Source organism: Cyprinodon tularosa, unplaced genomic scaffold, assembly GCF_016077235.1.
Source record: "Cyprinodon tularosa strain WSP-4 unplaced genomic scaffold, ASM1607723v1 ctg2, whole genome shotgun sequence".
In the NCBI taxonomy this organism is placed as follows: domain Eukaryota; kingdom Metazoa; phylum Chordata; class Actinopteri; order Cyprinodontiformes; family Cyprinodontidae; genus Cyprinodon; species Cyprinodon tularosa.
The window spans coordinates 908,723-932,067 of record NW_024038733.1 but is presented as its reverse complement, the minus strand read 5'-3'; the positions used below and the strand labels follow the sequence as shown (position 1 = coordinate 932,067).

General features: G+C 38.5%; 2 protein-coding genes across 2 annotated transcripts; one reads left to right on the top strand and one right to left on the bottom strand.

The window, feature by feature from the left end:
* Nucleotides 1–1,363: 1,363 nt before the first annotated feature.
* rabac1 (Rab acceptor 1 (prenylated)) lies at nt 1,364–7,073 on the bottom strand. The gene is made up of 6 exons (XM_038284320.1): nt 6,970–7,073; nt 4,833–4,968; nt 4,077–4,289; nt 3,813–3,910; nt 3,558–3,659; nt 1,364–2,054 (listed from the first exon to the last, which is right to left on the bottom strand). The coding sequence occupies exons 2-6, from the start codon at nt 4,952–4,954 to the stop codon at nt 1,966–1,968; spliced, it is 624 nt and encodes a 207-aa protein (XP_038140248.1). The 5' UTR covers nt 4,955–4,968; nt 6,970–7,073; the 3' UTR covers nt 1,364–1,965.
* Nucleotides 7,074–7,421: 348 nt separating this feature from the next.
* Nucleotides 7,422–23,083, top strand: dedd1 (death effector domain-containing 1). Its single transcript, XM_038284318.1, has 6 exons — nt 7,422–7,454; nt 7,739–7,924; nt 10,811–11,311; nt 11,425–11,547; nt 13,132–13,272; nt 22,070–23,083. Exons 3-6 carry the CDS (start codon nt 10,840–10,842, stop codon nt 22,465–22,467), a joined length of 1,134 nt encoding a protein of 377 aa, XP_038140246.1. The 5' UTR covers nt 7,422–7,454; nt 7,739–7,924; nt 10,811–10,839; the 3' UTR covers nt 22,468–23,083.
* The last annotated feature ends 262 nt before the right edge of the window (nt 23,084–23,345 follow it).

Genomic DNA, 23,345 nt, shown 5'->3' with positions numbered 1-23,345 from the left:
AACACAAAGGTTACTGTGAATTTAAGGCAAAATAAAATGTATGATAAATTCCTGGTAAGCCAGGTTCATTATCAAATGCCTTACTGTTATGGAAGTCAAGCTTTAAAATAGGACACATAAATGGACAGCCTATTTTATACTCCACTTTACACATATTTATTCAGACCTGATCATTTTTTAAGCAAAAAATTGTTTAGGAACCTGATATCACCAAGTCTTCTGTTACTTTTGATTAATTTAAATATACTTTCCAGGAATAAAACAGTAATCCTTTATCTAAACCCATGAACAGTTGCAGATTTCGTCTCTACAGTTGTTAAACATAAAGGTTTATACAATGAAATCTATTTTTGCTGCAGATATGTGTGATTACTGAACATAAGCTAGCATTAAAAGGTTAACTTCATCCAACATGAATCTGGGAATAAGGTGCCATCTAGTGTCGCTGCTATAGGTGGAAGAGTCTGGCAGCAGCCCAGGGTAATGCACCAAAACTGCATGTGTCAGCCTTGCCTGACAACATAGGAGCTTGAAATAGAGACAAGAGGATTGTATTATATTGTGTAATTATAAGACATTGTGAATGAATGTCTAGGATGGAGCTTAACCCCAGAGCATCTCCAAGCAATCATCTTTTTAAGACTTAATTGCTAATCTAGTGCACAATTTCATGCTGCAGTTCTGCATCAAGTGACAGATACAGATTAGTTGAGTACTTCTCCTGCTTGACAGAGAAATTTAGGGCATATCTCTGAGAAACAGCAGGACTTTGAGGTGCTGGTGCAGCGCTAATGACAAACACTCTCCATTTCACACCAACACATACACACCTACATTGTGTCACTCTCACTGACAAACACCTCTTACTCTCACCCTTGTTCTAATTTCCCCCGTGTCTCTGCAGTGAGCTCACTGCAGTGCAACACCCCCCCCTCCATTCTCCTCACCACCCCTACGTATAATAGAATATCGATCGCTGGGCTTTTGCCGCAGTGTGTAAGCGAGTGTTCCTGTGGACGGGTGTGCGTCTGGCTGGGGCCCTCCAAGGTCATTGCCATGGCAACCTGAGCATGGGGTCCTTTGACTGTGCTGTCAGGGAACATGGGTCAAAGGGGTCACATGAAGAGGGGGAAGAATGGTGGAAACAAAAAAATAGGGCGGGGGGGTGGCAGTTATCGGTGAACACTACAGTTTGGTCTTCTAGCTGCAGAGAGGAGGGATTCATGGGGTTTTATTCCACTGTGCATTCAGACCGGAGCGGAATAATAACCCAGAGGTAGAGACCCGGTTCACAGGGCCACAGAGTTCAACGCAAGCGCTGCCAAACGTGCATAAAAAAGAAGAGAACTGTGCTTCTTAAAAATGAATCAGTAACAAGGCTTTATTGCACGTTCAAAAATGTCCATACATAACAAACCACTTCCAACTAATAGAAACTACTACTTTTAACATACCTGAATAATTTAATATCCATACAGACAATGAGATCAGTTAAACACCAAAACAGAATGCCTTTAGTAGCTTTTAAATGATCCAGAATTTTTATTTATGTAATAAGAACATAATTATTGTGAACAACCAGGCATTTTAAAGCTTCAATTGGCACGTAACCTTTGGAAATATATATCAGAAAGGAACAAGAAGCTTTATGACAAAACAGGTAAAAATTAAAGCAGTTGAAGGCTTTTAATCTCATAATGTGCCTTGATTATTAATAAATTGTGCATACAGTAAGATATTTACTAAACAGAATGATAACATTTCTGATACCATATAAGGTGCTTTCTGGATAAAATGCCATGAGGTTAAGTATATGGAATATAAGATACACATTTAGCTTGGAAAAGGGTTAGAGAGCAGCTTTTGTCCGCCAAACACCTGAAGGCTGATGCCATCAGTGGGTCAAAATGGGTCAAAATGATGCCCGATCGTCAATCAGCGGCTGCTCAAAGTCCAGCCGGCTCTTTACACGGGCTCCATGAGGAGCTCATCCAAGTCGGATCCCTCGAGCTGTCGGAACGCGGCGTGGGAGCCAATCACAAACAGCGTAGCTCCTGGGAGGAGACAGGACAGAAAGGCAAGGTGGATGTTAGGATAAAGAATGTCAAGCTTTTTTCATAGTTATCATAATGCAGGTAATGCCGTCTCTTACTAATGATAAAATTAGTAAGATAAACCAAACTAGAAAAGCTCCCTCAGAGCGCAGACCTCCACCAAGCAGCTAATTTTAGCTTATTGTGATTTACATCTATGGCTAAAACTCACACAAAGTGTCTAAACACAATATAGATAAAGAAGAAATAAAAGAGAGAACATAAACCTGTATCGATCCCATCGGTTTATGCAGTTTGAGCTTTTGTTCTTATGAACCCATAGCATCTTGTGGCTGCAGTGAAAACCGTACATTTCTCAGTGGAACTCTGTGGCTGAAACCAAAGTGATACTGGTATAAATATTGGCACCCTCTTGTCGCTGCTGGTCCATCAGATGGCATTTAAAGGGGCAGAGGTGTCTTTAGAGCTTTAAAAGTGATATCAGTGGCAGAAAGCGGTTTTGCTAAATATTTGTTAAAACATTGTCTGTGCAGTCAGTTCATCAAGATTACAGTCCTGCCTTAAAATATTATTTCCCTGTCGGAGCCACTCAGACCCCCACATACTGGTGGTGAGCGGTCACTGAGAATCCAGCAGCCTGACCCGGTCGCTTCTTTGGGGTTTTCCACTACTGTTCGTGGCAGCTGGAAGTAGATGTTAAGAGTTTTTCAGGTATGTTACAAACTACAGGTACCAGATAAATAGAAGTGAAAATATTTTGGTGGCAGGTTTCTACATTTTGAGTTAACATAGGCTGTTTCAGGGTAGTGATCGCTCTGTATCAGCAGTGCTGTGTCCATCTCCCTGCCAGCTCCAAGATTAGCTTCTCTGATTGGTTGATGTGGCACATTGAGTAGCAAAAGTTCAATTTCTCCTACTCCAGCATCTGTTGCTTGTGAAGCGCGATACGCACCTCAGATGCTCATAAGCTAAAGAGGCGCTGCTTCAGCGCTGCTTTAGACGCACTGCAGGACCTTTTGATGCAAACATAGACTTTGCATGCAAGGCGGCTGCGCCTGCTGCTCAAATCGTGTCCGATGTGAATGTAGCAGAACATTTGAAGAAACGCTACTTGTGTGAGATGTTAAGTTTAAGGTTTCATTTGTATCCTTTAGGGGTTCAGGAATCCTTCATGTAATGCACCTGAGAAAACTATCTTTTTTAAACCATATGCTTCTTCTCCTCATCATTGTGATTCATTTATGGGGCAAAACCACAGAATCTACAAATAAACAGAACCGTAGTATGTATACGAAAACTGGTGCCTATCAAACTTAACTGTTCAGAAACTGGGATCAGACAGCATACGCATTGTGTTGTGACCTCCATTATTATCAATGTGACAAACCTACATCAGTTCTATTTGTTTTTATGTCGCTAACTAAGAGTAACTGAGGATTATTTGAAATTAAAAGTAAAACTCCTGCACACCCAGTGCAGGAACACATGCAACCACAGACTTACCAAGAACCCAAAACACAGCGGTACCAGCTCCAGCCAACCAGAACACAGGCAGGGAGATGGCTCCAGCTAAACTCATCTGGTGGGGAACGGTCAGCTCTTTGCCTTGTTAACCAGAAAGCACAAAGGTAACAAATGCAGGTAGGTTTGTACTTCTCATAGCAGAGGTAATACGCTTGACTATAAGCTTCAAATAAGGCAGTTAAAGCACAGGACATTCACGTGGAACAGAGCTTTTGCTTTCATGTCATTACTCACCAAGAAGAACCAGTTTGGACTCCAGAGATTTGAGGTGGATTATGTAGAAGGCACCAGCAAACACAGCCAAGGCAATCAGCAGCATAGGCGAGCTGATACTGAAGAGCAGAAACAGGCCCCTTACTCTCAGTTTTCAACGCATTCATTCATATTTCAGAACATTTAACTTGTTTTATTTCCCACAGACTTCTGAAACTAAATACTAACTGTGTTGGTTGTTCTATAGTTGACAGCAACAGGAATCAAAATAATTAAAGGCCTTACATGCAGTAGAGAATAAGACCCAGGAAGATGAAGGTGTAGTTGCTGTTGTACACTTCCACATTCTTCACCACCCTCTGGCACAGCTCGCCAAAGTTCCGAGGTTTTGAGAACTTGCGTTGGTCCACAAAACTGGCCCATGGTCGAATGGACACTCTGCGCCGGTCCAACCACTCTTTAGCCCCGCTGACCGAGAGGCCTTTGGGAAGCCACAGCCTGCAAAGCAGAGACAGCCGCATATTAACATGTAAAAAAATACGAAAAATGCTATGAAACATCATCATTTATGAAATAATATCAAACTAAAAAAGCACTCTGAGAGCACAGATCTCTGCCAAGTAGTGACTTACGCCTATAGCTAAAACTCGCACAGGATCTGGATCATTACCAAATTAAAATAAACCTGCTAACAATCCACCAAGATTCCCTTTTCTTGTGTTTTTATCTTCAGTAAAATACTTCCCCACTTTTTGAGTCCAATGCTGAGGCTGTCAATAGTGACTGCTACCTCTCTCTGGTTAAGTGGGGAACTGCTTATTTCCGTCAAATATACCCATCTCACAAAGTTAGAGATTATTTTTAAAAACTCCTGCATCAAGATTTTGATCTGGATCATCACCAAAATGTAATGCTTCATTTGTCACTAACTTTTCAACTTTTCCTGCACACAGACAGACAAACAAAAACATAATCTCCTTGGCAGAGCTAGATATTCTGTTGTTAACATTAAACAAAATATATAAAGTGAAAGGATCTTACTTCGCTAGCACCCCAGTGCCCCCTGTGCCAGTTGGATGAACATCCTCAGCACCAAACAGATCACCAGCCTTGCTATCCATGTCCACAAGGCAGTTCTCTCCCTTTGGTGCACCGGTGGTCATTTGCAGACTTAATGCTGAAAGGAGATTGCAAGAAAATATTATTAAAAGAAAAAAAAAACTAATGTGGATGCAAGATTAAAAATAATCATTAGAAACTTTCACATCCAGCTGAACGGATAGAGAGTTGTCACATCAAGCGGAAATGCATAGCAGATAAAACAGAATGAAAAACTAAAATGGATTCAAAGGAGACCTTTGGGATTGTGATATTTTACACATCAGCACAAAAGTAATCACTGCAACACAATGGACTTTGTGACCCTTATGACTGTGAAAGGTGCTTTATAAATAAACATTACTTACTATGTCGCAAAGCTGTAGGATTTAACTGTGAAAGCATAATCATGCAGCAGAACTAATAAGAAGATATAACAGAAATGTGTTCAAGTTGCAAATTGGGAGCTAATCACTGTGATCAGGCTAAAACTATTATCAATACAAACTTAGGATTAAATTTACAAATTTAGGATTCTCTCAGGCTTCTAACTGTCAAAATAGATTTGGGAGCATAATATACTTGTAGCAAAAAAACCAAGGATTAGCAAAACATGGGATAACAGGAAATTAGATTCTACAGGTTTACTCTGATATTGTTGAAACCGATTTTCAATTTATTGTCTAATTGTGATTTAAAAGTTATAATTTTTTGTTTTGGAATGTTAGAAAATGTTTAAGTGATATTATTCAAACAGAGAATAGTCAACAAAAAATGGTTAAGCTAGCAACTGAGCCATGCAAAAATAAAAAATATGTTACATAAGCTGGACAATTTTGAATCTACAAACTATAACGCATACTAATTTGCAATGGATTGGTTTATGTTTTTACAAGGTTTTTTTTTTTTTAAATAAGGGTAGTTGTTTTTAATCTGATACAACATGGACTTACAGGATTATTCCCATTCAAGCATGTCCCTACTAGTGCATGTTTGTAGACAAATCAGGATCAGTAGGACAGAAACAATTATAGTCGTCACCTAATTAACTTGTCAATTAATTATTAACTGGAGTATTAAGATTCTAAATCATACCTTTAGGTGACAGATCAACCTACTTAGAGCAGTAATTATGCCAAAATTGTAAAAAAAAAAAAAATGTACATCAACATTTTGCATTTAAGAGGCTGCAGCTCTAGATATGAGTCTCTAATTTTTTATTTATTATTCACCTTAATGAATGAGAAAATCTAACTTTTCCATGGTTGACCTACTGATATTGAAGTGACAATACCCACTGCCAGATAACTAGTTATATAAGATGAGAACTACCCAAAACTATTTTAACGTACCTGTCAGAAAGTGTGACAAGCATTTTTTTTTTTTTTTAACCATTGAACAAAAATAACAAAGTTGTGTTCAGGTAGAAACTGTTTTAGTTCAAGGTATAAAACTAAACAAATAATATCTAAGAAATGACTAACAGTATCTCCATAGCCTGGAGACGAACAACTGAATAAGACTTAATAATATTTCAGAAAGAGTTCAATTGAAGCTATTTTAATAGATGTTATAGAGTTAAGATAAAGATATCTGGGGTTCATATTTTCATAAAACGCGACATTTAAGCTTATAGCTTAAAACAAAATTAAATGATCCCTCGTGTTTGTTATCCATACCAAAGCAAACAAATTTAAATATCTAAAATAAGATAAGAGCTGAATATAGTGTCAATCACATGATAGCTCATAATAGTTTGAATAGTTTAGCAGTGGAAAAATACATTCAAATAGGGGCTTGGTCACTCAGGCTAAGCAAGAAAAAACGTTTCGTGTAGTATATTTAGAGCTCCTCTTTAGCGAGAAGCGTCATTGTGTAATATTCGTAAATATCTGATGCAAAACATAAAGATGTTCAAGTGATTAGCCCATTTAGCTTCTCTGCTAACGTTTTCGTTAACTCTGGCCCAAGCAAATAGCTTTACGTCAAAACACTTTACATACGCGTTTATAAATTTATTAAATAGCAAAAATGTAAGATGTAAATCGTAAAATCCTTAGAGGTAAATATAGATTCTTACTGGAAAAGTTTTAAAAGAAAGCTTTCCCTTCTTGTTTGTGTTCTGAATCCCGGATGTGATGTGGCTGTAGAGAGAGTATAAAACCATCTTAGCACTCTGATGCACCCTACCGCCACCTATCGACACCACCAAAAACAACACATTTTCAAACAATACGCATAAGGTAGTAATATGGAAAAGTTTATATTATCATGTGTTTAAATTGGTCATAAAATGCATATGAGCGTTCTTTACAGTGATTTCGATTTCAATAATAGTGGGTCAAGCGAAAGCCATAACAGTTTGTTGGGAAAAAAAGATATCAGTTGTCTGCAGTCTCTGAGCTCGCAGATCAGTGCCGTAAAAACGTGACCTTACATCACCAGTCAAGCAACAGGGATCTGATTGGTCAATTCCTCAGCGTTGTCGTCGTCGCGTCACCGAGCACGTTCCTCTGTGGAAGTTGCTAGATCTTCCAGCGGAAGAGGAGATACGGCAGGAGTGCGGTGAGTTAGAATGATACAGTTTATTTTATTTTAAAAGCGAGTCTAAAATACACCGAAACACTTAAAAGGACACTTTTCATTCTTACGTTTAATCGCGTGCGCACCTTAACGGTCAAAATAGTGTATTTAAGACAATATCTGGTAGCACTAACAGTTATGGTTTTTACTGCTAACAAAGAGTCCGCATATTATATAAGAACAATGAATATTTTTTATGTTGAACTTTATCATTTGTGGCAGAAATCTGTTATTAAATTACGCTGTTTCTTTTTTTTTTAACACAGAAAACGTGAGAGGTTACATAAACGACCACACGGCTGTACCAATCAGCGCTGCTGCTGCTGGGCGTCAAAAGAAAGGACCAGTGGTTTATTTGGCTTCCAACGAGTTGTTGTTTTCTGCTGAATTTTAACAGCGAATAACTGGCCCATTGTTTGGCAAAACAGCGTCGACCCAAGGACATCGAAAAGGTAATTCAGCAGACCTCGTAAACACAAAATGTCTTCTCTTTGTTATTTTGCTTTGTCGAATTAGTAATGCTGTGTTAACACGTATAGGGTCCTCCAATGGATCTCAATATAATGCAACAGCTGTTATCTATAATCATTATACACAGATAATTATATTTTATACGTTTATATCTGCACGGTGTCTGACTTGGCAGTTGTTCAAGTGGTTATTGACAATTTCCACATCAGGGAAGGCCACAAAATGTCATCTCTAAGGAAGATGGCTGTTAAGCCAGTGGTATATCCAAGTATTTATAGCAGGTTTAGCACAGCTGGTACTGATTATTTAAATTTAGCAAAAGTCTTTTAATCAGCTATCAATGAAAATCAGCTGTGCTGCATGTTTTAGGCATCTCTTTGCTGCAACACAGTTGATTGGTATTAATTGGTGATAAAAAGATTTCTAAAGGGCTTGATGGCATGCAGAGGAGGAGCAAGGCGCATGACCCTAGTCCTTCAGGACCCTCATTCCAGAGCAGGAAATACTGGCTTTGAGAGTATTTAGAAGTAAAATGAGTCAGAGCTTTAAAAGGGACTACAACAAGACCTTACTGGCAACTTCCTTGTGTGGCTTTACCTGGGTTGATTTGAAAAGTTCTTAACTTTAATTCACTGGTTCAAAGACAGATTTTGGTGAATTTTAATCTAAAGATTTAGGTTCCAGAGTCTTGACAAGAGTAGAGCAAGTATTCATTGTAACGTTTTCTGTCGTGATGATTTGGGACAGCATGCCTGAGTGTCCTGGGGTTTCTTTTGCTGTAAATCATAAAAATGTATGTATGTATATATATATATATATATATATATATATATATATATATATAATAAAATAAATAAAAAAACTTAATGTTTATGATAATTAGTCTTACTTTATTTTTAAATATGATCCAGTAACAAGCTACGTTCACACCGCAGCCTGAAGTGACCCAAATCTAGGGGTGTAAATCACATCCATAATTGCGATTCGTTTCAGTATCGATTTCCTGACCCAACGATTCGATTATTTTTGATACTCAAGAATACACCACCATAAGATTCGATTAATTGGTTCTTTTTTTTTTTTAACACCTTACAGGCTAGTCAATGTTTCAAATTTGAAATAAATCACTGAAAGCTGTAATATTGTTATGCATTTTCTTTTTGAGAAACAACAGCAAATAACAGAAGTAGAAAAGTTGCATCAAAAAATAATGCACAAAATCAGTGCAATGAGTGCAATGCAATACCTCGGCTCCAGACGTCCCCGTCCCCTCAACAGACGCTCTGCTGCACCTCTCCCAAATTGTAGCTGACTGCAGACAGGAGGCCGGCTTGTTTTGTTTTTAATGACTGAAATTGCGGAAAACTCCTGAAGTTTGACCCGCTAGAAGAGCGAGGTGCGCGAGAACGCTGGGACCCTTTTTCCACCTGGATCTCCGCTCTTTTTTGCCCTCATGCCCCTCCGTCATCAGACTAAACTCGCCCCCACTTCCTCTCCATCTCGACCGTATCTAGACCCACAGTGTGTAGCACAGATCATGCTTCAATATTGAGCAACTTAAAAATGTCTGTGTCAAGCTTACAGCAACACACTGCTTTAAGAGTATAACCAGGAAGCGCCGTAGGAGGGCAAAATAGGTTTAGCGCCACCGCAGCACGGGAGGAAGAATTACGTCCAGGCGCAAATGGATAAAAATAGGCCGGAGGGGAAAAAAACAAAACATGAATCGATACTCTTGCTGACGTATTGATGCATCGGATCGTCGGCTGTTGGATCGATGCATCGATACAAAACGATTATTATTTACATCCGATAATTATTATTTTTTTTTTTTTGCCCATATGCGACCTGGATCTGATCTTTTCACGGCAGTCTGAACAACACAGATCCAATTTTTTTCCAATGCGACCCAGGCCAACTGGCTATGTGGTCCTGGATCCAATACGAATCTGATCTTTTCAAATGCGACCTGTGTCTGAACGGCCAGGTCGCATCCATCCGAACACAACGCCATTAGTAACTGACATAGGTCACTATTCTGCTTCTTGCTATGCAGAAGTGTTAAGAAAAACAAATACCATGGCTTTAAGCATCTTGAAAAGATTGAAGTTTTAAGATTTGGAAAGATCGCTAGATGCGCTCCAGCACTACATCCTCGTTTACTTCCGTAAACACGAAGCACGCTGGCTTGTGACGTCATTGCGTCCTCTACTGCACATGTGGGACAGTTAAGCTGAATGAATGCAGTTCACACAGGAGATCACATACAAGTTGTATATATAGTTGTATATATTTGGTAATGTGAACGGCAACGCAAAAAATTCGGGATTTCACAAAAAAATTGGAATTGAGCATCAAGGCCTGCAGTGTGATTTACTACTCTACTGCTAATTTAGTACTATTGCTTGTTCATCCTTAATTGCACAGTGTATAATTTTTTTTCTGATTTAACTAGGAATATCTAGAACTTTGTAAACAAAGTACCAGTTAAATGAAGCTAGCCTTGAGTAGTCATTTGTTTTGTTTTTTTGCATTTCAGACTGCTCCTAAATAATTCTTCTAATTTTAGTTTTTTTTTTTTAAACAATATGGACAAAGCCATTTCAAGATGCAGAAAAGGTCCATACAATTGAACTGGCTTAATGCAGCTCAGATAATCAGATTTGTCAAGCACCATTTAATTCATTTATTTCTGACTAATGCTACTCCCAAAACTCCATGAAAACTATCAAACCATGTCTTCCTTTTATAAAATGCCACAGAACACCCAGGTTCTTATGAGCGTAATTGTTGGCTTCTTGGTGCCTATCTATTTGCTGCTTTAAAATAATATTGTTAATTGTTTGTGCTTCTTTCCTGTTGAACAGTTTTGGATAAGAAAACGTGGAAAAAAAACATGGCTGCAGTGCGGTACCCCCAGCGCACCCTCAGGGAATCGCTCCACTGGGACGAAACGGAGTGCATGAACTATTATGGGATGCTTTCTCTCCATGAGATGTTTGAAGTAGTTGGCTCTCAGCTAACAGAGGCAGACGTTGAAGTTCTGTCTTTCCTGCTGAATGAAACCTACCCCGGATCACACCCTCTCGACCCGGCTGGCTGGACGGTTGAACCTGCTGAAGGCGATCCAGAGGACTCTGGTGTAGCCCCGAGTCCACAGCTGCTCAAAGCATGGAGACGGATAAAGCACAACGAATCACAGCAGCCTTCAGTGGTCTCAAAGTCTAAAAGCGGCCTTGAGCTGTTGCTAGAGCTTGAAAGGAGAGGATACCTCAGTGATGGCAACCTGGAGCCACTGCTCCAACTCTTAAGAGTTCTCACCCGTCATGATCTGCTGCCATTTGTGTCCCACAAGAGAAGGAGGACAGGTAATCACATAGATGCAATGACTGTGGCTGCTTTGTGATGTCCTCCCAGAATTATTCATTCATCTCTTCTTGCTCCATTTGTTAGTATCTGATGTTTAATTTGTGTTTTTCAGTGTCCCCTGAGAGAACTGGACAGAGGTATGAATTAGATAAATCCGAACTGGTGTTTGGATTACAGCATAGCTGCAGAGACACGGATATGCCTCTTTCATCCTTCACACAACAGTTAACTACAGGTAAGTTTGCTTTCCTTTTATTTTGGTTGGTAGAATAGTTCTCACTCTGTCAAAGCCAATACTTATAGCGGGCTTTGCTAAACGATTCTTACCCGTACCATATTCTGTCACATGCTAACTGTGAACCTCTGATTGGGATCTTATGCGATGGGGAATCATAAAATAGAGCATACTGACCTAGACACACTACTTGTGAGCATCTTTATGCTTAAGACAGAATTCTTGAGATAATATTTTCTGGAGATAATTCAATAATGGGCCTATTCATAAAGCACACCCAAGCTGGAAATTAACTAGAAAAAAACTGTGCAATCAGAAATAATGTTTGTCATAACTTGACCTTTTTAGTTTGCATTTTTCTCTAAAGTAGATCTGATTTAACTTGCCAACATTTTACTTCCTGTCTAGATTGCAACATTATCATCAAATTGCACAACAAATTTCCACTATTTTAGTTGGATTATCAGAGGTGTAGTCGCAGAGCTTTTATAGTCCTCACAGCTGTTCATTTCAATGTGTTTTAATTGCTACAGATTTCATGGTCTGCTTATGTTCTGATTGTGTGCTAAATTAGAACCTGTGTGTCGAGGAGGTAAAGATGAGCTAGGAATGAAAGTATTTATGGTTTTCACAGTTCTTTTGATCCTGTTTTTCAGAAAAAAAGAATCTGATAAGAGTGGCACATATTCAACCCTCTTAATCTCTTTCTCCAGAAAAAAATCTGGTGAACATCTGTTCTAAGAAAGAGCTTGTGTATTAGATTGAGCCCATCTGTGTTGGTTTTAATCTCAATATAAATCAGACTTTTTTTAAGGGGGTTCAAAAATTGGAGAATATTATATCATGTATGATCTCAAAGATCGAAATTTACATCAGACAGGTCGAGGATAAAGGGATGAAGTGGTTTCAAAGGGGGGTTAGTTTTATTGTAAGCTTTAAATAGCTAAAACATTTAAGCGTTGACAAAAACTGCAAAGCTTATGGCACAACTGCTAATCTGCAGAGATATAGTTATAGTTCTCCACCTAACCTAACAGTCAGGGTTTACTTGGGATTTATTTTTATATTTTTGCCCAAAAGGGGCTCGTATCTGACTCTTTAGTGGTAGTCAGAACTGTCCGATTATTTTTACCTCCAAAAATTACAATTTGTGACACATATGGTACTAAATGTTGAGTGAAGCCTCAGTGGTCATGTTGCATTTCACTTTCATGTTATCATCCAGGCAATGGCTACTCATTCATACAAACTCCTCTCTAGTACAGACATGGAGTAAATGGACTCTTAGCAATTATGATGGAGCAGCAAAAATAATTTTTTCAAAAGACTTGAAGCTGTTATTGCAGCTAAAGGTTGACCTACAAAAGTATTGGCTCTTAAGGCTTTGAATATAAATGTATGCCATGCACATTCGTCTTTGTCTTTTACATAAGTTGTGCTAATATCTATATTATAGGTTTTATTTTTCAAGTTCTTGTTTTTGTGGTCAACCCAGAAGCAGTTGCAACAGTTGTTAAAAGAATCACCCTACTTTTGCCTGTTTCCTACAATTCAAGCCATGACACAGATGTTTTATGTTTTCAGGTATTTACCCTCCTGCAGCTGGGTCTTCTACAAGGACTCGGAGGAAGAAGAGAGGACATGGCTGGAGCCGTAAGCCCAAGAAAACAAGCAGACCGGTTCAGCCACTGCCTCTCCCGCCAGCACCTCAGAAAGTGTCGTGTGGTAAGTGCAGTGACTACATGGGCAACATGTCTTTTTTTAAGTTTACATCCTTTGCTCTTATAAGCGCTCTCAGTTTCTCCTTTTGTTTTTCCTTTTTCAAGTCAATATCCTAAAAAAAAAACTTCTCAGTCTTTTAACATCCTCAATTTCCTCCATTTCATTCCCTTATGCTTTAAACTGATTTTAATTATTTCTGCTGATCCTCAGCTTGAATCTTTGCGTTTGCTGACAGCAGTCTTTCTCACCATTTTTGTTGGAAGGAAGCAAACACCATCTGTTTAGTTAAAGTAACATTCAACGGAAAGATCCATGAAGTAGATCAATCAATTCCTGTATTTTACCTCAGTGAAGATTTAAAAAAGTTTGAAAATGATGTTAACACTTAAGAAGTGTTTTACATTGAATTAGACCTCATTGGTCATAAAGGTAGGGATAAATTCTCCAGATCCAAATCCACATTTAATACCTTTCAAAATTACAGCAACTTGTGTTTTTATACTTTTCTGGCCAATTCATCCCATTTACCAACAAACAGTTTGAGTAATAAAACTCAACCTCAGTTCTGTTGTTGGACAAATTTTAATATCACCTTTACATTTTTCGGTATTCCTCTTTGGATCATCGAAATCCAAAATATTCAAACCATTTTCAGTGTTGAAGGATGAACAGTATCCTAATACCTTTCTCGAACATACTTTTTTGTTTTCTCATTGACTCTATTGCATTGCTATTCCCTCACTTAACATTTCTCTAACACATCAGTCTGTGTTCAGCTACTGCTACTAGGAATGGAAACTGGTGGCTACTCCCTGCTCTTTTTGTCTTTCAATCCAGGTTTTATCGACCTAAGAGCCGCCCTTTGTTCTGCTTTGTTGTACTGCTTTCATTTAATTTCCCTTAAAAATTTAAAGTATAAATGAACTCAACTCAACTAAACTCATGAAAATACTCTTGAGTTGGTTCCTACAGAAGCAAAAACGATGAAAGAACTTCAAAAACATCCAAAATTAAACTCTTAAACTCTAGACTAAATCTCAGCTCAACAGAAAATGGGTACTAAATAATTTTTTGGCATTTTTAATTAGCTGTTACTTGGTCTTTATTTAAGATGGGTATCAAGATGAAACGCAAAACTGTACAGAATTCCTCATTCTGGTCACTGAATGAGGAATATTAAAATATTAATGATGCATAAGTTCTATTAACTTTGAAAGACGGGCATTACGTCACCTTAAAATGTTTTCTGTTTGATATTGTAAGTATAGACTTAGAAACAGGCTTCCTAAAATAGTTAAGTTGTTTCAAGAGCTGCCTTTTAAATTTAATATATAGATTTAATATATAGTTAACTTATTTGTGGTTGTTAACATTAAAAATGTACTGAGTATGTAGCTTTGAGTTGGCCAATGCATATCTATAGATCAGTGACATAAAAACGATTTATTAAAAACAAAAGAACAATTGCTCTTAGTATTGATCAGCTGATTGAAATTAATAATTAATTTGGTTATGGTAAATGTGTAACTTATAATACTGAGATGGATTTCCTTAGCTTTTTATCCTGTACTAATTAGGCCCCATTTACACACAATAACGTATAAATGGTCTCAGCAGGGTCTTGAAGAGGTTTTCTGAAGTGTATAAAAGGAATGCAGCGTTGTTCCTATTGGATATTCCTCCACTGGTTCAAGTGTGAACAAAACTCAGACAGATCGTGTTGGTTCAATATTGTGGTAGCAGCACGTATGTTATCCATAGTGTTGCCTGTACGCACTGTTAGGGAATGGCCTTTGAAGAATTGATGGGATTTGTTGGCTTAACCACAATGCTGCTACTTCATCACATCCACACCAGGCTGGCCGGAGGAAAGGGGTCCTGCCATGCAGCTAAACTGAACATTCAACAAGTCATCATCTGGTACCTAGAGATCATTATGTACTTTATTTTCAGCTAGAAGGAGTTGAGGAGAAATTTGAATGTAAATCTAAAGATGGAACCAAAAAGCCCAGAGAGAGTAAGAGTATTGGCAGGATAGCAATCAACTGTCCTTCCATTCTGATAAGCTGGTAAAGGCTTTCTCCTCTAAAGCAAGGTTGAAACTGATGGTGCAGAAGCTTCCCTGTTTGTTGAAGAACACCCAGATGCATATTACTGTGGTGAGGGCTTTTTTAGGGTACTCCAAAAACGGCAAACAAAGTAGAACTGAGTTACAAGATTGGTTTCGCTCTAAGATCTTGATTTTTCTTTTTGTTTGTTGCTATCTCATCTTCAGCCAATGAAATACAGTTTTGTTCAGCTTAGCAGAGTGGCTTAGGAAAACGACTGCTTCATGCGATCTCTTCAACATCTCACTCCAATGGAATAAAATCCAGGAATTTGACAAATATTCTTCAAATATAAGAAATTTAACTTCTGACCTTCAAGTATCTTCCAGAGCAATGTGAAAAATCAATCCACGTAAATCTTTAATGTTGCAAAACTGAAATATAAACAGTTTTATAATCTTCTTGTTCTAAATGTCATAAGGAGGCATTTTTCACTGCTAGATTTGTTTTAGTATCAAAGTGTCCATGTCCACCAAACTCTAATAATATCCAGCTCTTAAAAATTCATCTTTTTTTCCTCAACGCCTAAAGATAAATGTTGCGCAAACCTTCCATTTCTTTTGTTTTTTGCTCAGTAAGTCAAAAAGCTTAAACATCCCCTCTTCAAGGCCCGTCTTTGCCTGAAAATGCCAAATACTGACCAAACCAAAGGCCAGATGAAGCCAACTTGAATAAAATATAATAATGGAAGGAAGACAGCCCCCATGGGTATTAAAGTTGAGTGATGTGCCTGTGAACATGCTGCTGTCTTGACTCAACATTTGATTCCACCAGGTTGACTCCGATTGTGACTCAGATCGAGTTACCTAAGACACAATGGATCACGAAGACAGAGATCGAGACTGAGGAACAAAACAAAAAAGTCTGTCACTCCACTCTGTGCATACGTACCGCAGTGTGCGTGATCAACTCAGTCATGTGCTCTCACAAGTCTGGGCCGATGCCTAAGGTAAAAAGAGGCTCTCCTCCTTGTTACAACAGGGGGTGGAGCTGCTACTTTGCTCTGTATACGATGCTTGTCTACCATAGATGCTCCTTACCTGGTCCCCTGTCATCAAATTTAATTTGCTTTTAGGTAATTCTTCCTCTATTTAGTCTTAACTGTGGAAAAAAAAAAAAAGTTGTCACAGTCTCGATTTACTCCTGTTCTGACAAGAGCTCAGTGTGTTAAACAACTGACCCCCGAGTCCTCAGCAGTACGCTACAAGTCCCTCTCACAAGTATGCAGTGCCTGTTTAAAAGTAAAACTCCAAGATGGAAGAGATTTGATGCGTCTGGCTTACTAAAGTCATCCCAATTTGGAACTGGATTTAATTTAATCAGAACTGATCCGCTAGGCTTAATGGTGACTCACAAATATGGCCAACATACCGTTTATAAAACTAAGCCAAATTAGCTTAAGTTCAGGAATACACCTTTATCATAAGAAACAGGGGAAATAATTTTGATGAAGCACAACTGCAAGATAATTAGAGTTTTCAGTTCTGGGAATAATAATTTTTAAAAATTTCATTTGTCAGTAGTGGTTTTACCAGATGAGGTAGACCTTATTTCCTTAAAAGTATTTGAAGATTTTTCAATATCTTTAAATCAATAAAATGTATACAAATGAAATGATTTAATAGAATAGCTCTGCTTTTTTCATCGTGTTTCCGTCTAGCGCCATGGACTCGACAGATATGAAAATATTTGGCTCATTTTAACATTTATGGCATCATTTTATTCTTCGATTTTAATGTCGTAGCAGGGTGAAGAATTGATGAACTACTTTCTTTTATGAGGATGTTTTAATACTTGAGGATGTACCCGTTATAGAGAGATAAAAGTAAGGAAATCTTGACCTTATTTGCCTGGAAGTGAGTAGGAAAATTAGGTTTGGGGTGGAAGTCAGTCGGACACGCCCATAAAACTTGTCTTATTGGAGCTATGCTTTTTGTGTCTCCTTAAGCTTAATTTAAAAACATTGCTTTTTCCCCAGTAAACCAACTTGCACACTGAAAAGGTTAAATTTAATGTGAAAGTGTCTATTAATCTCAAGATTAAATTTGCCTGACCTAATATTGATTTGTAATGCATATTGACTTCAGTATGATATTAAAGAACGTTAAGTTGTCCTATGATCAAAATAAAGAAAAAGGAAAACTGAAAATATGTTGGTCATACTTGTGTAAAACACCTGTTTTCACACATTTTAGCACCATAAAATCCTGATTGGTGTCAGAATGTGAGAATTAGCTTGGCTTTGACTTTCAGATGATCCAAGATGGCTGCTGCTTTAGAAGAAACAACTCTGCTGCAAGTCCTTTTTTTTTTTTTTTTTTTCAAGCAGCTCTGAGAAAATGGAGTAGTGCTCTGCTGAGGGAAGCTCGTTGCTGTATCTTATCTCTGCGACCCGTGTGAGGCCCCCCGTGTGCATATGTGGAGACGGAGCAGAGATAGATAGGGCAGTTCAGTCCATCACTGGCCCCTAGCATTTCAACAGACCTTAAATAGTCTCTCTTGTCATGACTCATCTCCAAAACCATTTTCACCAGAGTGTCTGAATTATACTGTGACATTGACAACTGCTAATACTCCTGTTCCTACAAGGCCTGCTTGGGGAGGCTTATGTTTGCTTTAACCCCTGTTGATTAAGTCATTAGTTGTAATGGTTGAATGTAAGAAAACAGTCCAACATAGGAGTAGTCCCAAGCATTCCAGTGTATCTTAAGAGCCCATTTAAGTATATCTGGATTGATTAAGTTGACATTGACAACTACTGGCCTGTCTGAAACCTGATAACTACTAAGAAGTGCCTGCTTGATGTTGAAGGAAAAAAAGGAACCTGGTCAACCCTCATCCAACCCACTTGTGCTTGTCTCTCTTTCTCTTTCTGTATTCGCAGTTCTAAACAGTCCCAACGTGTGTATCAGGAAAACGATATCCTTACACACAATGAGAGAGCGAGAGATCGAACACTAAATGTTCAAACCACGCAAAAACGGTAAAGAGTGATTTGTCTATGGGACATGAGAGGTTTGTGTGCCTGTCTCTCAGATTTCCCCGTAGCTCTCCACTCTCTTGGTCGGTTGTACACCAGAAAAAATGGATCGATAAAGAGTCGAAGCTCTCCGTGCCAAGCGGCTCCTAGTAAATGGATACTTAAACTTTTTTGGGAAGGTAGGGAGGGTGAGATGAGGAAGCCAAATAGGCTTGGTGTTGAAAGTGAGTAATGAAAACTGTGCCTCCTAATGTCCTGTCTAAGTGGATGTCTCTGTGTCCGATGAAGCGTGAAGTTCTCTGTAACCCTAACAAAATGACTATCACTGTGTTCCTGTGGGTTTTAAAAGACCTTCCAACTCACTGTCTTTACTTCTATCCAGCTCAATGGGAAATGAAGACCAGCCGTAAATGCAGTAATTGGAAAGTGTTTATCATAGTCCTGGTAATTGCATGCTGTGTAATAATAGAAAAGGTCGATATACAAGACTTGAAATGCCTCACTCTAACCACAGCAGGTATTTTAAAAAGTTAAAGCTCTTTGTAACCAATTATTTTCACTGCTGATGGATAAAAGCCATCTTAACATACAAGTCATTGAAAAGGAGTGCAATTTTTTAAATTCTGGCTGTGATATGAAAATAGTAAATTTATTTTTACGGTTGTAAAGCATGTACCTGAAAACATTCTGTGAAATTCGCCCATAATGCCTGTGGAAATGTTGCTTCTGATAAATAGTCCAAAGATGCTGTATTCGACAGATTTTTTTTCCCATCTTATGCTGCTGTTCCCACTCCTCCCCCAACCCTGATCCCTGATCTTGATTGTAATGGTTCATGTTTAACTCAATTTTATCACATTCCTCCCTAGGGTTGTTACTATACAACAAATAGTGAGCCCTTTCCCCCATATTCATAGATCATGGATCCTTTGTAATGCACCTAAATACAATTCCTTTGGGTGCCGTGAAAGGTTACAGCGATGCAATAAAATGACAATTAAGACAATAAAATAGTTTCATGTATTTGTTTCTAATTACAGGCAATATTTGCTTTAAGAGGTGTAGATTTTTAAAACTGCATTTGTGTTGTAAGTCTCGGCATACTGTGATAGAGACACGGCTAAAAATGTATTAGAATTAAAGGTCTTCATGAAAAAGGAATTTTTCTTCTCGTACCTTAATACTTTTCTAAAGACCCCAGCATTTGTTTTCAGCTTACATGTGAATTAATTTTCTAAATTTGGTTAGCTCTGTGCCTGAATTTGAAAAAACGTCTTACGAATGTGACATTTTGGTATTTTCTTCTACTTTATAATCTAATGAAGAACCCACAAGGAAAACTAATGTTTTGATACCACTCCTCTCCAAATGTTAAGGGATTCAAAATCAATGCTATAAATTCGACATTTGCATTTCTAATGTCAGCATTTCCATAGTTAACCTCATGAGTCCGATGCCATTTGTTATGGCCTCAAAGAAAATAAAGCTGAAAAGGAGGTACATGAGACTTTATTAGAACTGAATGAAAAATGTCTTTTTAATAGTCACAACTATTACATTATATGCATATTAGAGTACATTACCTCAGGAGGTACATTGAAATATTACTAGCTTATATTGATAATGGCTCCCTGCTTTTAGAGTGCATCAATATGACACCATATATGGCCATTTTTCTCCGGCCTCTTAAAATGGGGAAATAATGGAGAACATTCTGTTCATTCAAGGCCGAAATGTTCTGAACTTAGCGGGTCACCAAACCACTATAAGGAAATAACTACTTATTTAAATGTAGCCAAAGCTACAGCAGGGTCGGAACATAAGTGTTTTTTCTAAATATTTTATGCATTTAATATTTCATTTGTGATGGAGACCATAGAACTGACTAAATTATGTGCTACTTTCTAAACAAAATAAAGTTAAACCATATAGCCTGTTTTATTAAACAGTCCATCCTTGTTGAAACACAGGATATGTAGCTACAGAATTAATACCGGTGTACAAAAGTAAATCCAATCTAAGAAGTTAGAATCTCTGGATCAAAAAAAAAAATCTGGGTGCACATCATTTGTTAACCTTTATGGATTATTCAATCCCAAAAATCTGAAGTGTTCCAATATTTGCTTCTGATTTTGCTTTCAATCTTTAAAAGTGTTCGAAGGCCTGGGTCTGGAATTGATCTCACTAAACATGATTGAATGAGAATGTTTCTAGATTGTGTCCACTGCTGTTCACCTCTCCTCATACGGGTTTGATTGGGAGTGCTGGGTTTTTGTTGCAGCAAAAGTCATCAGCACCCGGTTTCCTCTTGGAGCTCTGGAAAAAATGTCATGGGAGGTGATCTCAGCGTTGCTCTTGCTCAGTACAGTATGTATCCTCTAATATTTCTCGCTGTGCTGTTGCATGACCATCAGTCCTGTAAACTACGGAAACTCCAGAAGCTATTTATTCTCACCATTGAACATTATAAAGAGAATCGATTCTTATTAACATTTAAGCTGCCCACCTAAGGCTGTTTTTTTTTTTTTTTTTCAATCTACAAAATATTTGCTCACGGTGTAAACGCCATTTCAGTTGATTCATTAAATGAAAGCTCCAGCCATGATGTTTGTGGACCTTTTTAAAGCTGTCAAACCACAAGTTCTCATGCTCCAGTTTCTTCTGATTCAACCGTTCTGTTAACAGCTGCCAATGATACTCAAATTCATACAAATGACCGACCAAGAAAAGGAACAACACTGCTGGATCAGATGAGTATTTCTTTCCTTGCTCCGCCTTACCAAAATAAGTTTCACCAAAACAAACTGAGGGGACCATATTTACAGCCAAGATGCTCTCAGATGGGTTGGTCTAGTTCCCTTACATCTCAGATTTCACTGCTGCACCTTTTAGATGTTCTTTTTCCTGTGGAACTGATGTTATAAACAAACGAAAGCCCATTGAATTCAGTCTATTATGTAGGAGAGGTGCCCCCTTAAAAGAAAAATCAAATGCTCATGAATATACCATCCAGTAGTGACGCTGTGAGAACTATCAGCTACAGATTTCTTCTGTTTCTGCCTCTTATCGCCTTGTTTCAGATTAAAACATTCTACTGTTAATATTGATAGTTTTTTCAACTCTGCACTTTGCAAAATGTGATTTTTACCTCTAAACTTTTTAAACATCAAAGCTTCATCTGGCAGTTATGAGGAGCCAGTCCTTTACATCACTCTGGAAGAGGTTTGAATAAGATTTCCTCACTTCAGCCCAATAGAAGGGTCTAAGAAGGAGTGGCTTGTTTTTTTTATCAGCAAACATTAAGGCCATTCTGCATTTTCAGACCTTTATGTTGCCTGATTGGTTCCATTTTAGCCATTTCCTGATTCTGCCATTATGACTTAAATCAGCCTTTTGAAATGAGTTTGAACAGTCAACTAATGTAGTTAGTTTCTACATATATATTCTTTTATATTTTCAGTTATTTCAGTTATGTTTGATCTGAAAGTTAAGGTTACAAAAGAAACAAGGAATCTTGAGCTGAATAGTTCCTCACAGCACTGTAGAACCTAAATATTGGTTATTTCAACTACTTTTCTAACGTTTCTTTTCTTTTTCTTTTTTCCCCCTTTTGTTTTGCCCTCATTACCCCTTAAAATCTTTCCCGTCTTTTTCTTCCCTTGATTATCTACCCGCCGCCCCAACCACTGCTTCCTCCACCACCTATTATCAGATATTCGCCTACGCGTACGGGCCGAGTACCTGGAGCACGAGTCAGCACTGCGTGAGGGCGTCTCTTCAGACAAGCGTCAGCCGCTGGAGCGTCAGTTCGACTTGTTCAGCCGAGCCAGCTTGCTGCTGCGCACCAGAGATCTGGGCTCCATCGTCTGCGACATCAAGTTCACAGAGCTGGACAACCTGGAGGCCTTCTGGGCAGACTACCTGAGCGGGGCGCTGCTGGAGGCCCTCAAGGGGGTCTTCATCACGGACTCCCTGAGGACGGCTGTTGGCTCAGAGGGCGTCCGCCTCCTGATCAGCGTGGATCAGGATGACTATGAGGAAGGGCGAAGGCTGCTGAGAGCCAGGAAGATGATGTCATCGTGCAATGGTGGGGTCACAAAGTCCTGTTAGGCCTAATGATCCAATGAGACTCTTATTCTGTTGTACTATACGATACTTGAAGGAAAGATTAGCTGGGACTAAGGCAGGAGACTGGCGTTCAAGTCGAAGTCAGAAGCACTTTTATGGCCTTTTTTCTTTTGCAGTTGATGAGAAGACCACTAGATGGCAGGAGTAACTATTTTTGTTCATAACACGCCTTTCTGTTTTCAGAGCTGTCTTAAGTAGGAACACAAACATTTATGAGTGAAAGTGGAATAATTATGGATTGGTCTGAATCTGGAGGAGCAGGTACTGCACCTTAAAACTAAACTGGATGAAAAAGGGACTGGCAGACCTGAACATCCTGATCCAGCGGTAAAACTAGAGTTTTTACTAGCTTTATTTAAATCAAATAAAAGAGCAGACTGAATTTAGGTTTAGAAGAAGTGCCGACTTAATGGACCAACCGTATCCATGTCTAAATATTTCTACCATTTTATTTTTGGATTAACTCGGTTCTGGACATTCTCGTGTGCAGTTCCACCACTAACGGTTTGAAAATGACTTATTTAATACTTGAATGCTAGGAAAATATTGAAATATGAAATGGATTAATTATCTCAAATTTGTAAAGCCAAAAAAAACATTTCAGAGTAAAATGGGAGTACTGTGCCTCTGACTTGTGCGTTGAAGTTTGGATCGCCCAGTTTACTCGGGAGAAGATAGATAAGGCTGGGATTCTCTGCCCCGTGCTCCACGATAACCCACCGTATGATTGCTGTGGCCAGTGGATACTTTAGTCATCAGCAGATAACAGCAGTGATTAGGAACAGGTCTCAGCAGACCATGGAAGATTCATCACTGCAACCTTGTCAAGGGGAGCCCTGATAATGTAATGGTGGCTTGTG